At 43.3% G+C, this 20114-nt stretch overlaps 11 protein-coding genes across 11 annotated transcripts; 6 read left to right on the forward strand and 5 right to left on the reverse strand.

Moving 5' to 3' along the window:
- Positions 1–943: 943 nt before the first annotated feature.
- I203_106761 (uncharacterized protein) lies at positions 944–2891 on the forward strand (the record flags this gene model as incomplete). Its single annotated transcript, XM_019151083.1, has 3 exons — positions 944–2110; positions 2197–2270; positions 2351–2891. The coding sequence occupies 3 exons, from the start codon at positions 944–946 to the stop codon at positions 2889–2891; spliced, it is 1782 nt and encodes a 593-aa protein (XP_018999651.1).
- Positions 2892–3449: 558 nt separating this feature from the next.
- On the forward strand, positions 3450–4824 carry I203_106762 (uncharacterized protein; the record flags this gene model as incomplete). Its single annotated transcript, XM_019151084.1, has 4 exons — positions 3450–3539; positions 3621–3720; positions 3790–4098; positions 4175–4824. 4 exons carry the CDS (start codon positions 3450–3452, stop codon positions 4822–4824), a joined length of 1149 nt encoding a protein of 382 aa, XP_018999652.1.
- A 143-nt stretch (positions 4825–4967) lies between these two features.
- Positions 4968–5245, reverse strand: I203_106763 (uncharacterized protein; the record flags this gene model as incomplete). The annotated part of the gene is made up of 2 exons (XM_065518048.1): positions 4968–5123; positions 5195–5245. The coding sequence occupies 2 exons, from the start codon at positions 5243–5245 to the stop codon at positions 4968–4970; spliced, it is 207 nt and encodes a 68-aa protein (XP_065373352.1).
- Positions 5246–5314: 69 nt separating this feature from the next.
- On the reverse strand, positions 5315–6267 carry I203_106764 (uncharacterized protein; the record flags this gene model as incomplete). The annotated part of the gene is made up of 2 exons (XM_019151085.2): positions 5315–5715; positions 5997–6267. The coding sequence occupies 2 exons, from the start codon at positions 6265–6267 to the stop codon at positions 5315–5317; spliced, it is 672 nt and encodes a 223-aa protein (XP_018999653.2).
- A 277-nt stretch (positions 6268–6544) lies between these two features.
- Positions 6545–8465, forward strand: I203_106765 (uncharacterized protein; the record flags this gene model as incomplete). The annotated part of the gene is made up of 11 exons (XM_019151086.1): positions 6545–6659; positions 6767–6840; positions 6920–6990; positions 7056–7089; positions 7165–7277; positions 7391–7538; positions 7623–7700; positions 7787–7908; positions 7980–8125; positions 8250–8325; positions 8423–8465. 11 exons carry the CDS (start codon positions 6545–6547, stop codon positions 8463–8465), a joined length of 1020 nt encoding a protein of 339 aa, XP_018999654.1.
- A 350-nt stretch (positions 8466–8815) lies between these two features.
- I203_106766 (uncharacterized protein) lies at positions 8816–10434 on the reverse strand (the record flags this gene model as incomplete). The annotated part of the gene is made up of 8 exons (XM_065518049.1): positions 8816–8983; positions 9076–9259; positions 9343–9735; positions 9833–9851; positions 9924–9999; positions 10066–10182; positions 10305–10349; positions 10408–10434. 8 exons carry the CDS (start codon positions 10432–10434, stop codon positions 8816–8818), a joined length of 1029 nt encoding a protein of 342 aa, XP_065373353.1.
- Positions 10435–10853: 419 nt separating this feature from the next.
- I203_106767 (uncharacterized protein) lies at positions 10854–11329 on the forward strand (the record flags this gene model as incomplete). Its single annotated transcript, XM_019151088.1, has 3 exons — positions 10854–10947; positions 11056–11223; positions 11298–11329. 3 exons carry the CDS (start codon positions 10854–10856, stop codon positions 11327–11329), a joined length of 294 nt encoding a protein of 97 aa, XP_018999656.1.
- A 688-nt stretch (positions 11330–12017) lies between these two features.
- On the forward strand, positions 12018–13069 carry I203_106768 (uncharacterized protein; the record flags this gene model as incomplete). Its single annotated transcript, XM_019151089.1, has 5 exons — positions 12018–12167; positions 12261–12339; positions 12439–12445; positions 12543–12670; positions 12792–13069. The coding sequence occupies 5 exons, from the start codon at positions 12018–12020 to the stop codon at positions 13067–13069; spliced, it is 642 nt and encodes a 213-aa protein (XP_018999657.1).
- Positions 13070–13208: 139 nt separating this feature from the next.
- On the reverse strand, positions 13209–13710 carry I203_106769 (uncharacterized protein; the record flags this gene model as incomplete). Its single annotated transcript, XM_019151090.1, has 3 exons — positions 13209–13415; positions 13507–13522; positions 13604–13710. 3 exons carry the CDS (start codon positions 13708–13710, stop codon positions 13209–13211), a joined length of 330 nt encoding a protein of 109 aa, XP_018999658.1.
- A 726-nt stretch (positions 13711–14436) lies between these two features.
- I203_106770 (uncharacterized protein) lies at positions 14437–15330 on the reverse strand (the record flags this gene model as incomplete). The annotated part of the gene is made up of 5 exons (XM_019151091.1): positions 14437–14469; positions 14542–14642; positions 14752–14923; positions 15013–15060; positions 15124–15330. 5 exons carry the CDS (start codon positions 15328–15330, stop codon positions 14437–14439), a joined length of 561 nt encoding a protein of 186 aa, XP_018999659.1.
- Positions 15331–15749: 419 nt separating this feature from the next.
- Positions 15750–19950, forward strand: I203_106771 (uncharacterized protein; the record flags this gene model as incomplete). The annotated part of the gene is made up of 15 exons (XM_065518050.1): positions 15750–15802; positions 15869–15914; positions 15974–16094; positions 16181–16327; positions 16448–16647; positions 16800–17030; positions 17143–17426; positions 17507–17578; positions 17690–17910; positions 17983–18030; positions 18117–18287; positions 18390–18678; positions 18770–19181; positions 19281–19295; positions 19387–19950. The coding sequence occupies 15 exons, from the start codon at positions 15750–15752 to the stop codon at positions 19948–19950; spliced, it is 2874 nt and encodes a 957-aa protein (XP_065373354.1).
- Between the last annotated feature and the right edge of the window lie 164 nt (positions 19951–20114).

Raw genomic sequence — 20114 nt, forward strand, 5'->3', positions numbered from 1 at the left:
CGTTCATTCTCGAGATTCACATACAAAGTTCAAGTCATAAGTCCCATGTCCCGTACCTCAGTCATGTCTTCGCACACAAGCAAGAACGAAGGGATTACGACGTCATTTGATTCTACTATTGCGCTTACTGCCAGGTATGTATCGCAGGGTCTCTTGGATAGATGACAGATAAATTCTTTTTTTAACTCTGATCCTGATTCGATCGTGGCAAGGTATGTTAGTAGATCAGAGGCCAGAGCTCAAAGGCAGCTCAATCGCTCGATTCCAGTAAAATGAGAACGATTGAATCTGAATCACACATCCCGGCGATCATCTATCCGAATTTTGGTGCCTTAGGTTTCTCTCTCTTTGCTTCCGTTGTCTCTCTAGAAATTTGCAGCTAGGTAAATTCGGGGCTTTTCCCCCTCTCTAGGTCTGTGGATACGCATCTCCTTCTTCTGGTTCATGGCACAAGATATCGAGAGCGCACAGACTAAAGGATATCGTAACGTCAGATAGGGTGTTTGTCTGTTGGAGGGTTGTTCGGTCCTGATCGACCGACGTCACTTGTTTCGCTTGACCACAAGATATGTGGAGACTCCACTACTGACATGACAGCATTTCATACTCAACGTGATGCATGGGTATGCGATGGCATCATCAGACTGAAGAGCCCGTCGAACGTTCTTTATGGCACATCGCATGACAAAGATTAGCTAAAGGGACATTCGAGTGCCTCATAGATTTGATTGCCATTGCCACCATAGTCCGGTGTAGTGCAGCTACTTTAGCAAGATTCACGAGGGAAATCTTGAGTTTTAGCGTTTAGCTGAATGACCTAAGTTTTCAATCATCATCAAACCTGTCAACGATCAATAATATCAACATATCCTAGTGTATCGAGGTATAACAAGAATCTCCAGTCGAAAATCCCTCCAAGAAGTTTCAATCGTATACTTCCAAGATGCCCTCTTTACTTTCGAAATTCAGACACCGTAAAACAGGCTCGCAATCCTCTACCTCCTCCCTTGATCAACAGCCTTCTTCATCTGGTCGACATTCGCTCGAAACACCCTCGAGAGCGAGAGTATCTTTAGATCAGCCCAGTGCTAGAGTCAGATCATCATTGGATCAACCTCGTTCACCAATTACACCTACCAAACCTCATACTCAATCTCAACCACAAGGAGATTTACCTACCAGTCGAACGGAGGAAGATGTAGTTGTCATTGATAAATCACCCGGTCCTCGTAATCCACATTCAAAGCCATTCGTAGATGAGAGTGAACGACCTGAATTACCTACCACGACATCCAATGTGAGTAATCCTTTACCTCAACCTCATCAATCAGGCTCTACCACTTACCTACCACAGGAAGATATCGATAATAATAAACCTCTACCTGCTGTTCCTGAAGTAAGATCACCACCTATTCAATCTAACGATAAAAACCTGAAAGATTTCCCTTTACCACCTTCAAAATCCACTTCTTCCTCAATCGAACCCGAGCATGTTGGAGATAGAGTAAAATTCCCTCCTTTACCACATGTCGATTCCATCGATCGACAACCTCTCCATCAAGTGAAAGAAGAACGACCTGGATTAGTTGGATCGTCAAGTAGACCACCTAAGAGCGGTGAAATAGATGTGGTCAAAGGGAATTATCCACATGTATCGAGTTTACCTCATTCTGATAAACGAGAGGATCTGAACGAGTTGTTGAATGGGCAAAAAGAGCAGGTGGAAATACCAAGTAGAACATCAAGCTTGCATCATTCCACTTTAGAACAATCTGGCCGTGGAGGTGGTGATCAATCAGAGATGGAGCTGCAGGAACATCGAAGAGATGGTAAATACACTCAACCTTCATCTGCTGTCGATTCAATTTCCAATCATCCCGATGGAATCATCAATGAACGATTCAATAATCTCTCAATCGCCGATGGCGGTGAGCTAGACCTGAATGAACAGAGGAATGACATGATAAGTAGATTGAATGATCAGATTGAAAGTAAGAAGGATTTGACTGAAGAAGGTATAGAGGTGTTTAGGAAAATTGGCATGGAGGGTCTGTTAGACAAGGAGAATAGTATTGATATTAGGTCGAGGGAGTTGAAACCTGTCGTTAAGGTATGTGAGATCATCATCACCTTTATCATAGTGCGATACCATATGATACTAATGAAATATTTTCGTATCATTTTTTGTTACAAAAGGAAACCATATTTCCACTCGAACATACGGAATACACGACGATACTTACTAGATGTATTCACAAGACTCATTATGTGTGAGCTTGAATCATTTCCTCCAATTTGAGACAGAACGAATGAGAAGAATTTTACATGCTAATCAATGTTCGTATCGCAGACCACTCATTCAACCGATTCATGATCCCGATCCAATCGTCCTAGCCACCCGTCATAGGATATATAACCCCACCACCAAGAAATGGCACGAGGTCATTGGGGATGCAGCAGCAATATCTATACTAGGCGAAGACGTTTTCCGCAATGGGCCAAAGGAAAATCGCGAATTGCGTAAACCCGCTTTACCAGGATTGGAAGAAATGGACGAAGATGCTATACGTATGGCCAAGGAGGCAGGGTTGGTATCTGGTGGAGGACTGAGTACTGTGGAAGGAGTAAAATATTATGAGTATGGTTCAAGGGCTCAAGATAGTATACCTATCAAGGGTGAGCATGAGGACGTATCGATAGATGGAATTGGACAAGGTGAAGGTAAAGGTAGAGTGCTAGAAAGGGAATATGTACTTGGAACGGAAGATGAAGAAGAAAAAGGAGATTGGAAGGAAATCGCAAGTTATGTTGGAATTGGTAAAGGTAAAGGTGGATTAACGAAACATCACGATGAAGACAAGGATCAGGATCAGGTTGGTGTAGCATTATGATGAAGAAGTGACTTTCAATGCTCTGTTCTCGCATACTCGTATACTCGTACATATAACATACACGCATATTCTATAATATCAGTTTATCATCAACGAACCATAGTCTACTGTAGCTATAAATCAAATCCATCAATCTTAATGCATGTTGTCTGTTGTTCGTAATCTGTTGATTGGATGTTGGTGCCACATGTAACTGACCAGAACATTGCGCAGATCATTCGGAGGCCAAGTGACAAGTGACGTATGGTGAGCTTACCCTGAGTGTGGGGTAGAAAGGTAAAAAGGATGACGCACGGTCATTTGACTTGTGATCCAGAGTGGAGGACGTCCATCCCATCTGTTTCTGAGGTTAGTCTTAGCACAGATGTCATCATCGCATTCGATGAGCCTTATGACGTACTTACAAAGTCAGTAGTACCACATCATTATGATGGACATGCCTCTTTCAGGGGAGGATCAGTACCCTATATATAGCAAGGGAGAAGAACATTCCTAGCATTTCCTACGTAGATCATACTAATTTATAACAACTAAAGAACCAACTCAAACAACATCACAATGGATTTAGGAAGACCTATTGGAGAGACCGTCCCTACTAGAGGATTTGATCAAGGTGAACACGGTGCTGGGACAGGATTATCAGGAGGGGTGAGTCATATTTTGCAGATCGATACGACTCAATTCGATCGAGTGGACAGATGCGGTTGCTGATATGTTGGAATTGGATAGTACGGCGAAACCAATGCCTCAAACACCCAAGCCGGTAAATTGGCCCAGAATGAACATTCTGGATTCAACGCTGGTGTAGGTGGCAATCATGCCTCAGGTGGTGAGTTCAGCCTTTTAATCTACCTTGAACCTCCAGGTCCTCTAGCTAACCTTCCACAAACGCTCTTAGGTATCCCATCTGGCACACCCATCGCCGACAAATTCACCTCTGGATCCAGTAACACGCCTGACGTTTACGGATCAACCGGCTCACATGGTCATCACCATGGAGCCACTGGTACCGGTGCTGGTACCGGTGCTGGTACCGGTGCTGGTACCGGTGTAGGTGCCAAGCTCGATAATGCCCTCGACCAATACAGTGGATCAGGTACAGGTACCGGAACATACGGTACCCATGGCACCCACGGTACTCAAGGTGGTGATGCTGTTTCAGGAGCATACGAAGGTGGTGGTACTAGAGATGCCTTGACTGGACAAAGTGAGTCTCGCTTTCTTTGACAACAACAATTTGCCGTCGTCGGTCGTAAAATTGACACTGACAATGTGACGTTTAGGCGGTGCCCACACTACTGGATCCGGCGTTGGAGTAGGAGGCGAAAACCTCTCTGGCCACCACGGTGCTCGAGATGCTGCTTTGGCAGGTACAGCTGCTGGAGCCGGTGCTCTTGCCGGAAAAGAATTCAGTTCATCTCACCACCAAGGTACCGGTACCGGTGCTGAGTCAACTGCTCCACTCGACAGAGGATCTGGTTTAGCAGGTGTAGGGGGCGGTTTACAACCTGGTATAGGAGGTGAGACCGGTTCGGGTGTAGGACCATCAGGTGGTTCAGGCGGCCATTACACTACTGGCGATTCTACCAGATCCGGTGCTCTCGGTGCTGGTGCTTTAGGTGCTGGTGCGGGTGCGGCTGGAGCTTCAGGATTGTCTGGCTCCGGATCAAGATCTGATGCTCAATCCGGACTCAACTCTACTGGTGGACCGGAATCATCAGCAACTCGAGCTGGAGTAGCTTCCAACCCTACTGCTGGATCTGGCGGTGCCGGCAAATACGGTAGAGCCGAGGCTCACGATGGTCAAGGTCAACCTATTTCCAACCCCAAGGACCTCGATACTGGAAACGCCCACTCGTTGGTATTCGATAAAGCTACTGGTCAATACACCCACAGAAGAGATCTTGAAGGTGGTGCCGCTCATAAACATTAGGTGCCAGAATGTACAATTGATTATATAGCAGTCATAATCTTGTAGCGAAACTTAGGAAACATGTACTTATCATTCATATTCATAATGTCATAATTTACAATCATCTAATCACCAGCTCATAAACCATCTGCCACACATCCAAATTATTCCAAGTCTTCCTCGATCGAGGATATCAAATAACTCCATAACAAACTTCTATCCTTTACTATGCTGCCAGAGGTAGCGAGCCCGTATAGTGTCAGCCAGCTTCGAAGTTGTGGAGCTTTAAGCTTGTTGAGGTCCGTGGTAGTTTTCATGGCCTGAGTATTCAGATTGTCAATCATAGGGCAATCAGCGTCACGATTCCGTCAAATGAATCTGATGCACGTACAGGTAAGCCATTCGGAGTAGATTCCCCACTTAAGTGGGATCTTACAGGCATCAATTGCTTCCCACGGACATTGAGGCCCTTGTTCCTTTCCTACCGATTTGCGAATATCACTAGATTAGTTCAATGATACGTCAAAAGAATTGAAGGGAGACAGCCATACCCTATCAATTGCTTCCAACCTATTCCATTCAACTCATTTTCTAACCTCTCTAAGCTTTTCTGGATATCGCCCAATTTCGTATCCAAAGTCTTCTCCCTAGTGTCCCACTTTTTCTCAAACGTCTCTTCAAATTTGTTGAATCTCTCATCAAATTTCTTGAATCTCTCATCAGTTTTGTTGAATCTCTCATCAATTTTGTTGAATCTCTCATCAAATTTCTTGAATCTCTCATCAGTTTTGTCGAATCTCTCATCAATTTTGTTGAATCTCTCATCAAATTTCTTGAATATCTCATCAAATTTCTTGAATCTCCCTTCCAACTTATTTCCGACCATGTCGACCAAATCCTGATTACGGACCCCTTTGAAGCTCATAGGTCAGCTCTGATTATTCAATCTATAGTACACATCGGCGTCATGGTCAGGGATTTCCAGTGGATTCAGACATCCTCTTTCCGTTAAGCATCAAGTGTCCATTGGTTCGTACCGCTTTTAACCAATGCTTCTCAGGGAAGAGCGCAGCATGAACATAGATCCAGAGGCTCAAATGCTTGGGTATCAAGTCCTTACCGGGAAGGTCTGATGTCTGAGAATAGAAGTAGGAGAAAGCGACCGAGAGGATAGAAAGTAATGAGACACTCACTGTTTGAGCCCTTTACCTCCTCTAACAGCCTCGTCGCTGCATCCGTGAGACTTCCGAATTCTTCATCGTCTTTGACGAACAAATGTCGATTCTGAATATACCCATTCAACGCCGAAACGATACCAGCAGGGGGAGGAATCGGGATAGATCCTTGTTCGAGATATGGTTGCACGGTTTCGAGTTTAGTGAAGTGAACGTCACTGAGCAGGGTATCGGGAATTTGAACGGAGTCAGACTGAGGAGAACCAGATTGAGCTACGGATGACGGCATGATGGGTACACGAGATTGCTTTTGAATATGATGGATTTGGAGATGCTGACGATAGATCAATGGACAACAAACAATAAGAGGTGGTCTCAGATCAATGGGCCACGCGACTGTAAAAATCACGTGACCTTTTCACGTCTGCACCTCCCACCATCTCACCTTGTGGGCGGAGACAGTAGTCAATAGTCAACATAGTCAACATAGTCAACAATCCATCTAACCTTTACCTCGCATAGCACAAGCACAACACTCTGCTCAGATAACATACTAGACTGCCATCATGCCAGCTCCGACGCATCAGAGCGGACCACCTTCTCAAGGTTATTCGTCCGATGCAGCTGCCACACAGGTTGCTCAGGCGGCAGAGATGAGTGTGATCCTATGTACAGCTGGGTGTGAGTGTCCTGTTTCCTTGCTCTCATACTCTTACACACACAACTGGACATGTGCACGGGGACGGCGACATTGCTCGAGGCTGACATGATTTCCTGTGGAATTTCAGACGATCACTCGATACGGTTCTGGGAAGCTTGGTCAGGTATATGTTATAGGCAAATCACCTTACAACCTCAGTGGGTGAGTGTGGTCATCATTCCTGATTATATTAGATACAACCGGAGATCGTAAAAGCTGAGATGGATACTCACCATCACAGAAACAAGTAAATCGTCTAGCTATAAGTCCAGATAAAGCTTATCTGGCAGCGGCAGGTAACGGAGCTGTGAGGTGGGGATTTGATCTCATGGACGTCTTTATGGTAAACAAAGCTCATGTCTTCTTCATATGCGTAGGATATGGGATATAGCGTCTTTATCGAACACACCAGTGAGCTACTCTTTGTTCTTTTTCATTCTGTCTCCCAATGGAGGTTGTGCTAATCCGATACCCATTCTGAATTAGATAGCGACTTTAGAAGGACACACCGCCAATGTGGTAGCTCTAGCATACTCAGCGATGGGTAAATGGATTGTGACAGGGAGTGAAGATGGTTCAGTCAAAGTGTGGGATACTAGGTGAGTCGAGTCGGGTCTACCAATATCATCACCATCATCATGTCGTTTTCCTTGGAATAAGCTCAGGAAGCCAGTCCAGAGCGGAACCTGATTATTCTGGTCTTCTTCAATAGAACCGCTCAGATACAGCGTAATTACCTACACGACTGTCCAGTAAACGACGTGATCATCCATCCAAATCAGGGAGAATTGATCTCATGCGACCAATCGGGTTCAGTGAAAATTTGGGATTTGGCCGATAATACATGTACTCATGAATTGGTAATTCTCGTGCTTATACATACAATTTGGATCCTATATCAGAGCTTGTTCCTCAATTCTGACGCACTGCGTATGATTGTATAGGTACCTGATGAAGATGTTCCAATAAGAAGTATCAGTATAGCTTCGGATGGAGGTACGTTAGTAGCTGGTAACAACCATGTGAGTTCGAGGCTAGAGCTTTGTCGGGAATTGCTATAATAAAAGGATGGATCAGGTAGAGACCACGCTGACTGAAATACGTTCAGGGTATGATATACGTATGGAGAATTGTTCCTGTCCCAGATGGGAATGCCAACCTACTACCAGTGACGAGTTTCAGAGCACACTCGAAATACATTACAAGGGTGATACTGAGTCCCGATACCAAGTGAGTATCAGCTACGATCGGAATTCGCCCGTGTACTGGATTGACTGTCTGATGATTGGTTTAATCTATAGATACCTTGCGACTTGTTCGGCTGATACGACAGTCAAGGTATGGTCAACGGAAGGACTAGATTACGCTTTGGAAAAGACATTACAAGGACATCAGAGATGGGTATGGGACGCTGCGTTCAGTGCCGATTCGGCATATCTCGTCACAGGTGAGTCATCATAACCCCAACGACTCGATCCATTTACAATAACAAATACATGCCACCTCGATGAAAATGGGGAAAATTCGGTGGTCGGACTACTAAAATGCTCTGGTTTATCTTTCGTTGATAGCTTCGAGTGACCATGCAGCGAGATTATGGGATTTGACTTCTGGTGAGACTGTTAGACAGTATGATGGACATCACCGGTGAGTTCCTCACTACTTCGCATCATCCATATTCTGCACGATCGGGCGAGGATATTCACTGATGATGAATAAATATCACTTGAATCACGTGTCATAGAGCCGCAGTATGTTGTGCATTGAACGATATCAATCTGGCCTAGATCATGGAAGTATTAGGTTGATTTGATAATTATGTTACCTTTTCATAGCGAAACTGGATTATGATTTCTCTCCCTTTTCTCAATATACCCACATTCTTTCTGAATCCGTGTAATACCATCTCAAATGATACGAGTATCGAAATATCTACAATGCATTTAAACAATCAAACTATGTATGTTTACCCCTATCTAAAACCATCATTTGTTGATCACTATCGATCGATACTGAAAATCCACTTTCGGGTAATGTTCACGATGATTCTCGTGTTCTATATAGGTTTATCATATACCGGATCCTTCTTCTTATGCTCCGATTCGTTCATTCCAGATCGCGAGATCGCTTCTGATGTCTAATTAAGAACCTTTCTCAATTCCTTTTTCTGTTCAGGTGTTATCCTAGTCGGGAAAACGACATTCCATCTAACTATCAAATCACCATTCTTCTTGGCTGAACCAACTTTAGATACTGGCATACCTTCACCGGGAATTCGAGTTTCTTGACCTGGTTGGACGATTTGCTATAAAAACGATATCATGTCAGCATCAAGTACACATTTGTTTAGATGGATCAGGATGCACTGAAGTGTCAAAAAAAGAGATTTACACTTACAGCTTCAGGAGTAGATACGGTTATACGTCTACCGTCCAGTTGTTCAACTTCTTTCGTTATAGCTCCACCACCTTCTGGACCTAGCAATGCTTGAGATAGGGTGATGTTCAATTTGATTAACAGGTCGTCGTCTATTCTTTCGAATCGATTATGTGGTTTTTCTTCAACGATGAAAGTGACCGTCCTGAGATAAACAGATTTCCAGTAAGTACAAATATCATTCTGCTTACAAGATCTTGCTGTAAGTAAACTAGATGTGATACTCACTGTGATTGTCCATATTCATCCTCATTACCCGCTCCAGCAAATTTAATCTTCGTACCCTTCTTCCAACCGGCTTTGTACGCAACCTCCAGTATCTTCTCCTCTTGACCACCCGTCTGGAGATGTCGGGTGATTTTCAATCGTTTCGTTCCCCCTTTATACAGTTCTTCGAGAGTTAGAGCAAGTGGTTTGGTGATTTCTCCAGGAGGTGGAGGTTTTGATGAATGTGATTCTCCTCCCAATCCACCTGGCATACCACCCATACCGCCCATACCACCCATACCACCTCCCATACGAGATGATCTCATCCTTGGACCTCCCCGACCGCCACCGCCGCCCATACCTCCAAATATGTCTTCCATACCACCTCCGCCGCCTGATGAAGAGAAGAATGCACTGCGAAAAGATAATCAAAAATCAGTACAAGGTCTATTACTCTCCACTTAGATATGATAGGTGGGTTGACGGATGGATAGGAGGGTGGTTCACTCACTTGAAGATATCATTAGGATCTGTAGCGTGGAATGAGAATCCACCTCCTCCTCCTCCTCCACCAGGGAATCCTCCACCAGGGAATCCACCACCGAAACCTCCTCCGCCTGGTCCAGCACCTCCTTTGAGGCCTTCTTCACCTAACTGATCGTATACCTCTTTCTTGTTCTGTACAAAGAGCGGATATCAGCTATCGTTCAGTTAGATACAACAGTGTTCGAAGTTTTCACTTACAGGATCCGATAGAACCTCGTAGGCCTCACCAATCTTCTTGAACTTCTCTTCGGCAGCCGCACGCTTGTCTCCTGGGTTCTTATCAGGGTGCCATTTTAACGACTCTTTTCTGTAGGCCTGGTGAGGGGAGGAAGGTCAGCGATATCTCCAAGAAGTGGGCAATGACAGAGAGGAAAGGTGTTTGATGAGATGGAAGGGTCTAGGGATTATTGAGGTGATTGGGTAAGTACAATACTCACCTTTTTGATTTCGGCTTCTGAGGCATCCTTAGATACCCCTAATATCTGCGAAGGTAGTATTATCAGCTACGGTCAATGGTCATGGAAGGGATAGGAGACATACCTTGTAATATTCTGTGTTGTTCACCATTTCGTCGTTCGTTTATGATGTAGTCTAGATGTATAGTTTAATGCCTAGCAACAGTGCAGTTCAGCTTCTTCAACCTGTCTATCGCTTGTGGTACAATCTTAAATGCAAGATTGGGTACATGAGATGAGAGAAGAAGAGGCATCGATGTTGTAGTGAGTTTTGGTGGTATTCTCTAGCATCCTCTAGAAACGCTCGTGGCATTCAGCACATATATATGCATACCGTCACGCCCACGTGCGCACACGTGCGCGCCATGCATGACATAGGTTACCACTAGTACTAGTACTAGTACCATATATAACATACTCAGACACCATCGTTCATTCCACATGAGTCAAGTAGATTGAATGTCCAACCCCACAATCAAGATCCTAAGCAATAGTCTAATACAAAGAAAGAATAAGCAACCCACCGTCACAATGATATTTGGTTATTTCGGCAACTTACTTTACATCGGTCTACTTTTGACCAACGCTATAGCGATATTGAATGAAGAGAGGTTCTTGGCTAGGAGTGGGTATCGAACTGTCTTCCTCCTCACCCTCCCTTCTCGTCCTCACCTCCAGATTCTGTATCTTGTATGGATAGCGACTCATTGCTGATGACCTGCTATCGACATAGTCGGCTGGTCATCCTCTACCCCATCCAATGCAAATAGTAACGTAGGATTCGGTCATTCACCCAATCCACATATTTACAGCGATGCGTTCGGTCAAGGGAGTAACGAAGGGCCGGGGGTGAAAGCGAAATTGGTTAATCTGATAAGTGCGACTAGGACGTTGATGAGGAGTGAGTAATCAAGTGCAACCACTTCCAAAACAAAGAGGGGCAATATGGTGCTGATGGTAAATTAACGATTGTAGTACCGCTGATAGTGGTGAATGTAGTTATGTGAGCTATCATTGTTGTGACCACCTAATTACCCTATCCATTCGATGGAATATATCCTCTGTCGATAATGAACATTGGAGCTGATTGAAATGCATTCAACCACCACAGAATAATATACGAGATTGTACGAGTATGAGATGCTATACAGGTTATCATCACCTATCCTTATCTAGCCAGATACTTTACTTCAGATCATGCATTATACGAGCGTATCACGTCGAATGGTCTCATACCTGAAACTGAGCTTCATACTTACGGGGCAATCAACATGAACTGTATGTGCTTGCGTTGACTTAGTTTCCCTTCCTCCATCGTTCCATCTTGGGCCATATCTACCGCTCAAAGGGGAAGACTGATCGAACCTTCCTATTGTATCTTCTCCGAGAGCTTCTGCAGTCAATTGGCTTCGCATACATCCTACTTGTCAGTATGGTATGGTATATAACCACATCGTATATAGAACTAAGTTAGACGACCGGGATCAAATATTGATCTACGCGTCCATCTGCAAACATGACTTTGTCTCCCAAAAAAAGATCGCGTTCATCTGTTCATCTGTTCATCCATCCATCTATCTTGTTCGCTCATTCCTCTACTGTTCCCAATCACCAATTCTCGCTCAAGCGCCGACTCCCGCTCTGAATAACTCCTCTTAAATTACCACCAGTGTCCTCTTCCTTCCCCTTCTAACGATGCCCCCTAAACTCACAGGCCCACCTCAAGGCTGGCAACCACCCACCCACATGAATTCCGCTTCTTTAGCTCAGCAGAAAGCCAACTCAAGTGGTATAAGCGAATTTGAGTTGCCCAAGAGTAATCTGACAAAGTTGGCCAAGGGAAGTGTAAGTGACGTGAAAGTCATCATGATTTCAACCTTTTGTATGTTTTGTGTTTTCTCGCTGACACTTATGGTCATACGATGTTGGGTCTGGTAGGTACCGGATAATGTCAAGATGCAGCAGGATGTGACAATAGCTTTGCTAAGGGGATCAACATTGTTCATAAATTATCTGAGTGAGTATTATACTATACTATTACATCTACCGAAATGGCAAGGTCATAGAGGAAGATATATGCTTCAGCTGATACCTGTTTTTCTTTTCAAATCAATAGCCTCAGCGTGAGCCCGATCTTCCATCAATCTGAACGGCTTCACCGTCTGCGAGATAACTCTGTAGAATATCGTATGATAGCTGATCATTTAATGTCTTTTTCAGCGCACATGACCAAGCTGTATCCAGATCCGGGAAGACCATAACAGCCTCGGACGTAATCAAAGCCATAACAGAGTTAGATTTCGGACCTAGTGATGCGTTGGTACCGCTTTTGGAACAGGAATTACAGGGTGAGTATTACTTCATAAAATCAAATATCATTCAACTGGTCTACTATAATACCTGCTGTGAACGATGTACACGAATTTCAGGAGAGAATCCAAGCCGAAGCTGATATATTCAATCACGTAGCGTACCGAAATCATATCCAAGCTGCCAAACTAGCCAAGAAATCAGCAGCCAATGCCAACAAGAATAAAGGACCTAGGAAATCCAGTGGGACAATCAATGATGGCGAGGGCGATGTGGAGATGGTAGATGATGATGATGAAGGCGAAGGTGAGAACGATAATGAAGAGGAGGACGAGGAAGAGGATATTGTTGAAGGTGCGGATGAGACTCGTGATGGGAATTCACTGGGTGTAGGGGATGAGAGTGAGATTGTACACGGGGAGAATGAAGACATATGATTTGTATGATCGAGTGGATAATTTTGTATGTATCTATATCACATTTTCATCGATGAGTATAATCTATACTATCACAAATTACATTCATAATCATTCTTCAAATTTCGTTCCTTCCTATCCTTCGCCCGACCCAACCTTCTTAAAAGACAGCATCGCAACAAGCTTCCAAAGCACAACATTGCAAACAACATAGACAACATGCACCTAATCCACAACAGGCCGCTGCTGTACCTGCACCTCTATCTGTGTCGCCTTGTGGGGGCATTTGTTGGTTTTGGTATTGGTATTGGTTATGGTTGGGATCGTAGCCCATCTGAGGTTGGGGTGCGTATTGAGTGTGCATTGGCTACGTCACATCAGCAAAGTTAGCACAAGCCATAAAGCGTAAAAGACGTGAGGAGGACAGCAGGTGTAATAATTAAAATTTTGAGGCTCACGGGAGGTGCTTGTTGGCTATAATGACGATCCCAATCAGGGATAATCAACCATCAGCTCACTCCTACTTCTACCTTGTGAAAGTTCGTCTGTACTCACTTAGTATCCCATTGTCCAGGCGGAGGGGCACCATTAGGTGGATATCCCGGTGCACCTCCGTAAGCTTGTTGAGGAGGGGGTGTACCGTAGTAGTTGTTAGCTGACATTTTTGGTATTCTTCTCTGGTGGTTTCGATTTTATTCTGATGATCGACAATAGAACGTCAGGTGGACAAGACAACCATTGTGATAAGTATCGATTTTCTTGTTCTGCAACTCACTCAAATCCTTGTATCTTAGGGAAAAGGAAGACCTGATTCAGTACGTTGACAATGCTGTCTTTTCTTTTCAAAGATGGACGATATAGATGTGCAGTGTTTATCTCCATAAATCATCGACATACGCATCATGATCCCCTGATCCTTTTATGAACTTGTTCATCCATACATTACGGTACTGCGTTGTTCAGCTAAGATACAAAGGATCTAACATATCAATCCTATCCAATCCTGAAACGGACACACGGACACACGGACAGACCCTAATGCCTATTGGCAGCTACGAGTAGTATCCCCTTGGCACGATCAAAGGGACGGCAGTCTAGTTGTAGTCGTGTGAGCTGATACATCGGGGTCCGAGTCCGAGTCCGAGGCCAAGAGGTCGTGTTCGGAATGAGGATCAGGATGAGGTTGGCAGTCAGTGCTGTGTCTGAGTTTTGGTTTTGGTCAGGGTTCATAAGGTGGTCAGTGCGGGTAGTCTGAGTAATTGCGGCTACTGTACCGTAGTAGTGTATTCTGTATTTTCTGCATGAACTTGTCTTGGAAATTATACTTTATGGACAGACATGGTACAATCACTCCTTTCTACCTACAGTCACTCCTTTGCTGGCTCAAATCATGGGACGACTTTACCAACGATGTTGTATCGCTACGAATCAGAGTATCAGCTTGTTCCTTCTGCTTCTCATTACATGTATATGTTCGGCATAGACCAACTCACCTTCTCAAAGAATGATTCCCATTGATTCAAAGTGTTCAACTGAGATTCATTGAGAGATGAATAATCCGGTACGGCATCTTTGAGATCGAGTGATGACATTCCTGTAAATCACAACAAGAACACGTACATCAGCTTGTTCTGTACTCTTCTTGATCTCTTTTATAGCTCTATCACAGAATGATGCGTATGCGATTAAGTAAAGACATTCACCCAATCCTTTACTTGCATCCCTCCCAGCAAAGATATTATACCCTCTGCCTTTCCCGTACATCTCCGCTTTATTGCTCACATCAAACACACGTCCCTTGATAGCTACGTAGATGGGTTTAGAGGGGTCCGAGCCATCGTATTGCGATAGTTCAGAAGCGGGGATGGGGTCATCCTGTGAACTCATGGAGCATATCAGCTCTTCTCTTGGACTTGTGTCTTGAGCTAGTATACCAGCATTGTTATGACTAGTATTGGACTCACCTTTGGAGGAGCTAGATCGGCAGCAGGTGCAGACATGATTGATGCTCCCTATTCCCCCACATCATGACCATCAGCTATGTCAACTTGTTTTAGCCTTGGAGAGAGACTTACAGCTTGTGCGGCCTTTCCTTTGGCGTCAGCAGCGTTCGCAGCAGCGTTCTTAACTTCTTTCACTTGTTCTTTAACCTGTTGAGTAGTGTTGGAAGAGGAGGAAGTCGCAGCGAAGATGGCGGCGAAAGAGACTCCTACGGCTGTTGCGATCAGTACGGGTGTTGAAGTGAGGGTTTCGTACCACGATCCACTTGAGGGTTGAGACATTTGCGTTTGGGTGATGGATGGTTGGAAGAGAATGATGATATGGACACGATGTAGGATGTGATGTGAGAAAGTGTCAGTGAGGAATGTCTAGGATGATGACGTGCGTTATGACACCAACAACTAGAGTGTTGTACCTCCACCAATACACAAGGAGCCTTCTGATACCATATATCTTCCCACTTCACATCCTTTCATTCATCTCACTTTTCAAAAGAGTGCATGTTGTCTGACATTATAGGCGAGTATGAGCCAATCTTTACTGATTACTGACACATGCATATGATACATCTGATGTCGATAATACTGACAGACATATTGACCGAATATATATAATATCAAAGTAAAAACAAACAAACCAAAATTCAAATTACACTAAGCGTTATATTATAGAACAAAAGCGACGATCAGTCTGATACGATATGACAAGCTTCTTAAGTGGTTTATATGATTTTTTCCTAGATGGTGGGGATGAGTGAGTGGCAAATGACCCATCTCGACTGACGGAAGATATATTGATGAGTCATGAATTATACGATAGGACATTGGCGAACCTTCCTGCTATATTGGATCATCAAGCCGCCGAGGTGAGTAACAATCCATAAAATTATGACAGTAAATGGCACTGATCTGCAATGTCTCGTAGCAATCTCTAGGAGGTGTGAGATTCTCAGCAGAATGGTTACAGTTAAAAGCCAAGATCGATCAACTGTTGAATGATAAAAACGATCAAGATGAATCGTTATCCAAAGCATTGAAAATATTCGGTATGTCCCTTCCACCGTCACCAATAGCAAACTACAAAAATCAGTATGAGTATATCATACTAATAATTTTGGTATATGGTTTATAGCCAAAGTCATAGATACCCTAGATCTATACGCACCATCCCTCAAAGGTTTGACGGACGTACATGCCTATACATGCGAGACTTTGGAAAGTATCATTTTCGATCAACCTGTTGCTGATCGAAGGGGACAAGCTGCAGCATATCTATATGGTAGGTCCACCTTTCATCTCAACGTTGAACGACCAATATCGATCCATACATATTCAAAAGTGAATGGGATATGGCGTAGACATTTATAGCTAATATTGTCTATCTGAAATACTCCACCAGGCCAAGCAATGGCAATGTCTAGTTTAACTTCCGAAGCGGTTTCCCTAGCGATTGAAAACCTCTTACTAAGAGGCGATCAGATAGCTTCGAATCTTGCCTTGTGTATTATACTGGGTATAGAAAGAAGTAGTTCGATATTGTTTGAAAGTCATTTACCGGTTTTGTTAAGGCAGGTTCAGATGGCTGCTTTTGGAAGTGCGGTGAGTTAGTCGAATGACTTGCACCTCGTCAAGTACCGTCTATAGGGGATATTCTATATTTCTTCAAGCCAGTGCTCGAGACCGATTGCTCATACTGACTACTGTAAGAGTAATTACTGATTAATTCACATTGAATATATATTGGTTGGTAGGACAAGTCAGTCTCGCAAGAATCGCTCATTCGAGCACTAAAGATTTACTCCCCTTCTGAAAAAGCTTCATCGTGTCAGACAATCTTACAATCTACGCATTCGTTGTTGGCTGCAAGTCTCAGATTATGCGAGGAGCAGACCTATTCGGTAGCACATGCCCATCCCCAAGGTGTAGGAGGTAAAGAAGAAGGTTTAGCATGGTGTTGTTTCATCATTGAGCATACACCGATGGTAAGTCTAGTCTACTATATGAATTTATCATCCAATACTTGACTTTCACTCTAGAAGCTACAACACTGACATGAAAATGTATTATGTATGTTTGTTTGTTCGACCAATGTAGCTCCTTCGTAATGATCTTCGAGTCCGATACCCAACCACCTGCTCTTCCAAATCAATATACAACCTTCTCCTCCCCCTCTCCTCCAAAGTATCTCCCTCAGCGCAGATAACACTTTGTGCGGCATTACCAATACTTGCCACATGGGATACGATGTCGTTCGTGGAGAATGGGTTGATGGACGATACAATCAGATTCATGCTTGGTCTATCACAGAGTACCGGTGAGGGACTGAGGGTGGCGGCATTGCGGGGTTTAGGGCAGGTTGCGGGTGTTGTATTGCATCGGTGAGTTGATCATGTATCGTTTACCCAAGATCAGTGCCAGAGTTCGTAAGGCTGATTGTTTGGTCAACGTACTGTAATAGCTTTGAACCATTTTTGGAAGAAGTTGGACAAACTGCTTTGGGAGTATTGAAAGAGCAAACCAAACCTAAAGAGTGAGTTTTTACCGTACTTTAATAATTCTCCTCACTCTCGTTACTGTATACTATGATCATTATAGCTTATTATTTTGGTATTCTCTAACGTTGTATTGATTGTTTTTTTAGCCAAAAAGCAGCTCAAAAACTACTAGCTCGTCTTTTAGCATCCCTAGGTCCAATCACTCTAGACTTAATGATAGAATACCTTCATCATCCACATCACACCTTACTTGCCGATGTGGAACTGTTGGAAATGATAGCTACGTTGTTACCCAATTTGGCAAAGAGGATCATACAAACCTTGACTGATATTATTGATGATCTATTGAGTGATAAACAATGTGGATGTGAGTTTGGCGCTTTTCACCTACTGGACTATCTGTTGGTTTGTCATGCTCATGTTTAAAACGTTCTCATAGATCCTACTGAAGCTGTACTTGAAGCATTGAACGTATTTCCCCTAACCGGTGAGTCAATTCTCACTCAGAAGTACCCGTACTCTCCGTTTCCAAGATTGAGTCTGGTTGGTGACTAATGATATGATATACTGCAGATCGAGATCTCGCCGCAAGAGCTCAAAAATTGGTATTGTGGAGCCTTGAAGAAGATAAAGGTAAAAATGTCGTCATTGCCGCTTTGCAATTATCGACCAATCCCATTATAGCGACTCCATCTATAATGAGGAATCTGACTTTTAAAGCTGCCCATTTGTTGTTGGCAGATGGTAAGTCATGTTGAAGGTTCCTCGGTTAACAAGTAGGGGGTCTGACAGTTAACCATATACTGTAGAAGCTGACAATTGAGTTTCCTGATTGTCCTTGATTAGACGCCCACGTAGTTCACGTAGCTCTATCGGTCCTTGCCAATCCCGCCCTGGCATCGATGTTAGACGAAAGATCATGTTCCATGATCCTTCTGGCACTGCATCAATCTTTGGAACCATCCATCCAGATCGTAGCGGCAAAACTGTTGACTCATCTCACTACGGCGCACAAGCCGATAGTGCAACCTCTAGCATGGAGTCATATTCGACAGAGTCTAAGTCTGATGGATTTCTTACATTCAGTGGATCCAAATAGGGCAGTGGTGGAAGCTTGCATTATTAGTAATCTATTGTGAGTGTTTTAATTTTCAGGATACAGTCAGCAATCATCATCGAAATATAATAAATCCAACACTGACAGATTGTTATCCTCAATCACCCAGACCCGCCCTTCCACCTTCTTTACATAAAAAATATGTCGGCCCAGTAAAAGAATTAATAATGACCGGACTCCGACGTCCCTCAGAAGCTAACACCCTCTCATTAATCTTTCAAGGTTTATCCAACTTATCCAAATTCGAAAGTTACTCTTCTACTCAACAGGCTCAACTGACTTACGACTTATTGGAAATGACATTAGAAATCCCAAAAGATTGTCAACATGCTTCCTTGAATGCAATTTCGAATTTGTTGTCAATACCGAAAGACGGTTTGGATGTTTTCGAGTTGTTGATTAAAGTACATGCTATTTTCGGTAATTCAAAGAATTCATTGGGGCTAGCGTTGGGTTTGGACGACGATTTGAAAGCTTTGGTTAGTAGTATTTATGGACATCTGGGTACGGTCGAGAGGAATGTGAGTGGTTTCGCTTCTGATACAAATCAAGTTCTATATTTGGTGATGGTGAGATCGCTGATTACTGTACTTATTGTATTGCCAATTAATCTTTATTAGCCCGTCATCAATCGAGTGAGTGAATTAGTAAACAATCAAACTATATATAACATAGTATATATTGAACATCACTGATTTCGTCTTGTTTCATTTTAATATATTGTAGGACTCAAAAGCAGCTATCAACCGAGAAACATCCACCTACCCATCAAAGATCCAACATCTATCCCGTATTGCCGAAATCAGAGATCGTTACGGTCCATTATCATCCACTCATATCAATCATCTGTTGATCGAAAATTTATCGGGTAGTCTGAACGTTTCTCATAAGAGTAACAATGATGATAGATCAGGTATAATCGAAACAATGACCTGTTTATCTATACTTCAACCATCCAACGCTCCAGCATCAGCAACGGGAGGTTCCAATCACTCCAGTGGTAGTGGAGGGGTTGGAGGAATAGTAAATTTGATACCAGATTTACCACTTAAGATAATTAAAGAATTGAAAATATCTTTAAATTCAAGAGAATCAATCAAAGATATCAATTCTACTTCGATATCATCCAATTTATTATTTTTGACTTGCGTCTTACATCAAGATTTGAAGATATGGTTAAATAATTACTGGAATGAAACTACTCAAATTATGTCGGAATGTATAACTTCGGGAGAGGTTTTACCTACTTTGAGGGGGTTGGATGTGGTTTTAGATGCTATCAGTGATTAACACGGTCACAGTGTGTACAGGTGTCATGTTGTACTATATTTTCTTTATAGTTGTACAGATATTCCCTGGACAAATCATCGATTTGCACGTGACTGGTGTATTTTTTACCAGGCGAGTCGAGTCGTAATTGTCAGTATAGATATACAGTATAATCAGTATCGTAT

Source organism: Kwoniella mangroviensis, assembly GCF_000507465.2.
Source record: "Kwoniella mangroviensis CBS 8507 chromosome 1 map unlocalized Ctg02, whole genome shotgun sequence".
Classification (NCBI taxonomy): Eukaryota; Fungi; Basidiomycota; class Tremellomycetes; order Tremellales; family Cryptococcaceae; genus Kwoniella; species Kwoniella mangrovensis.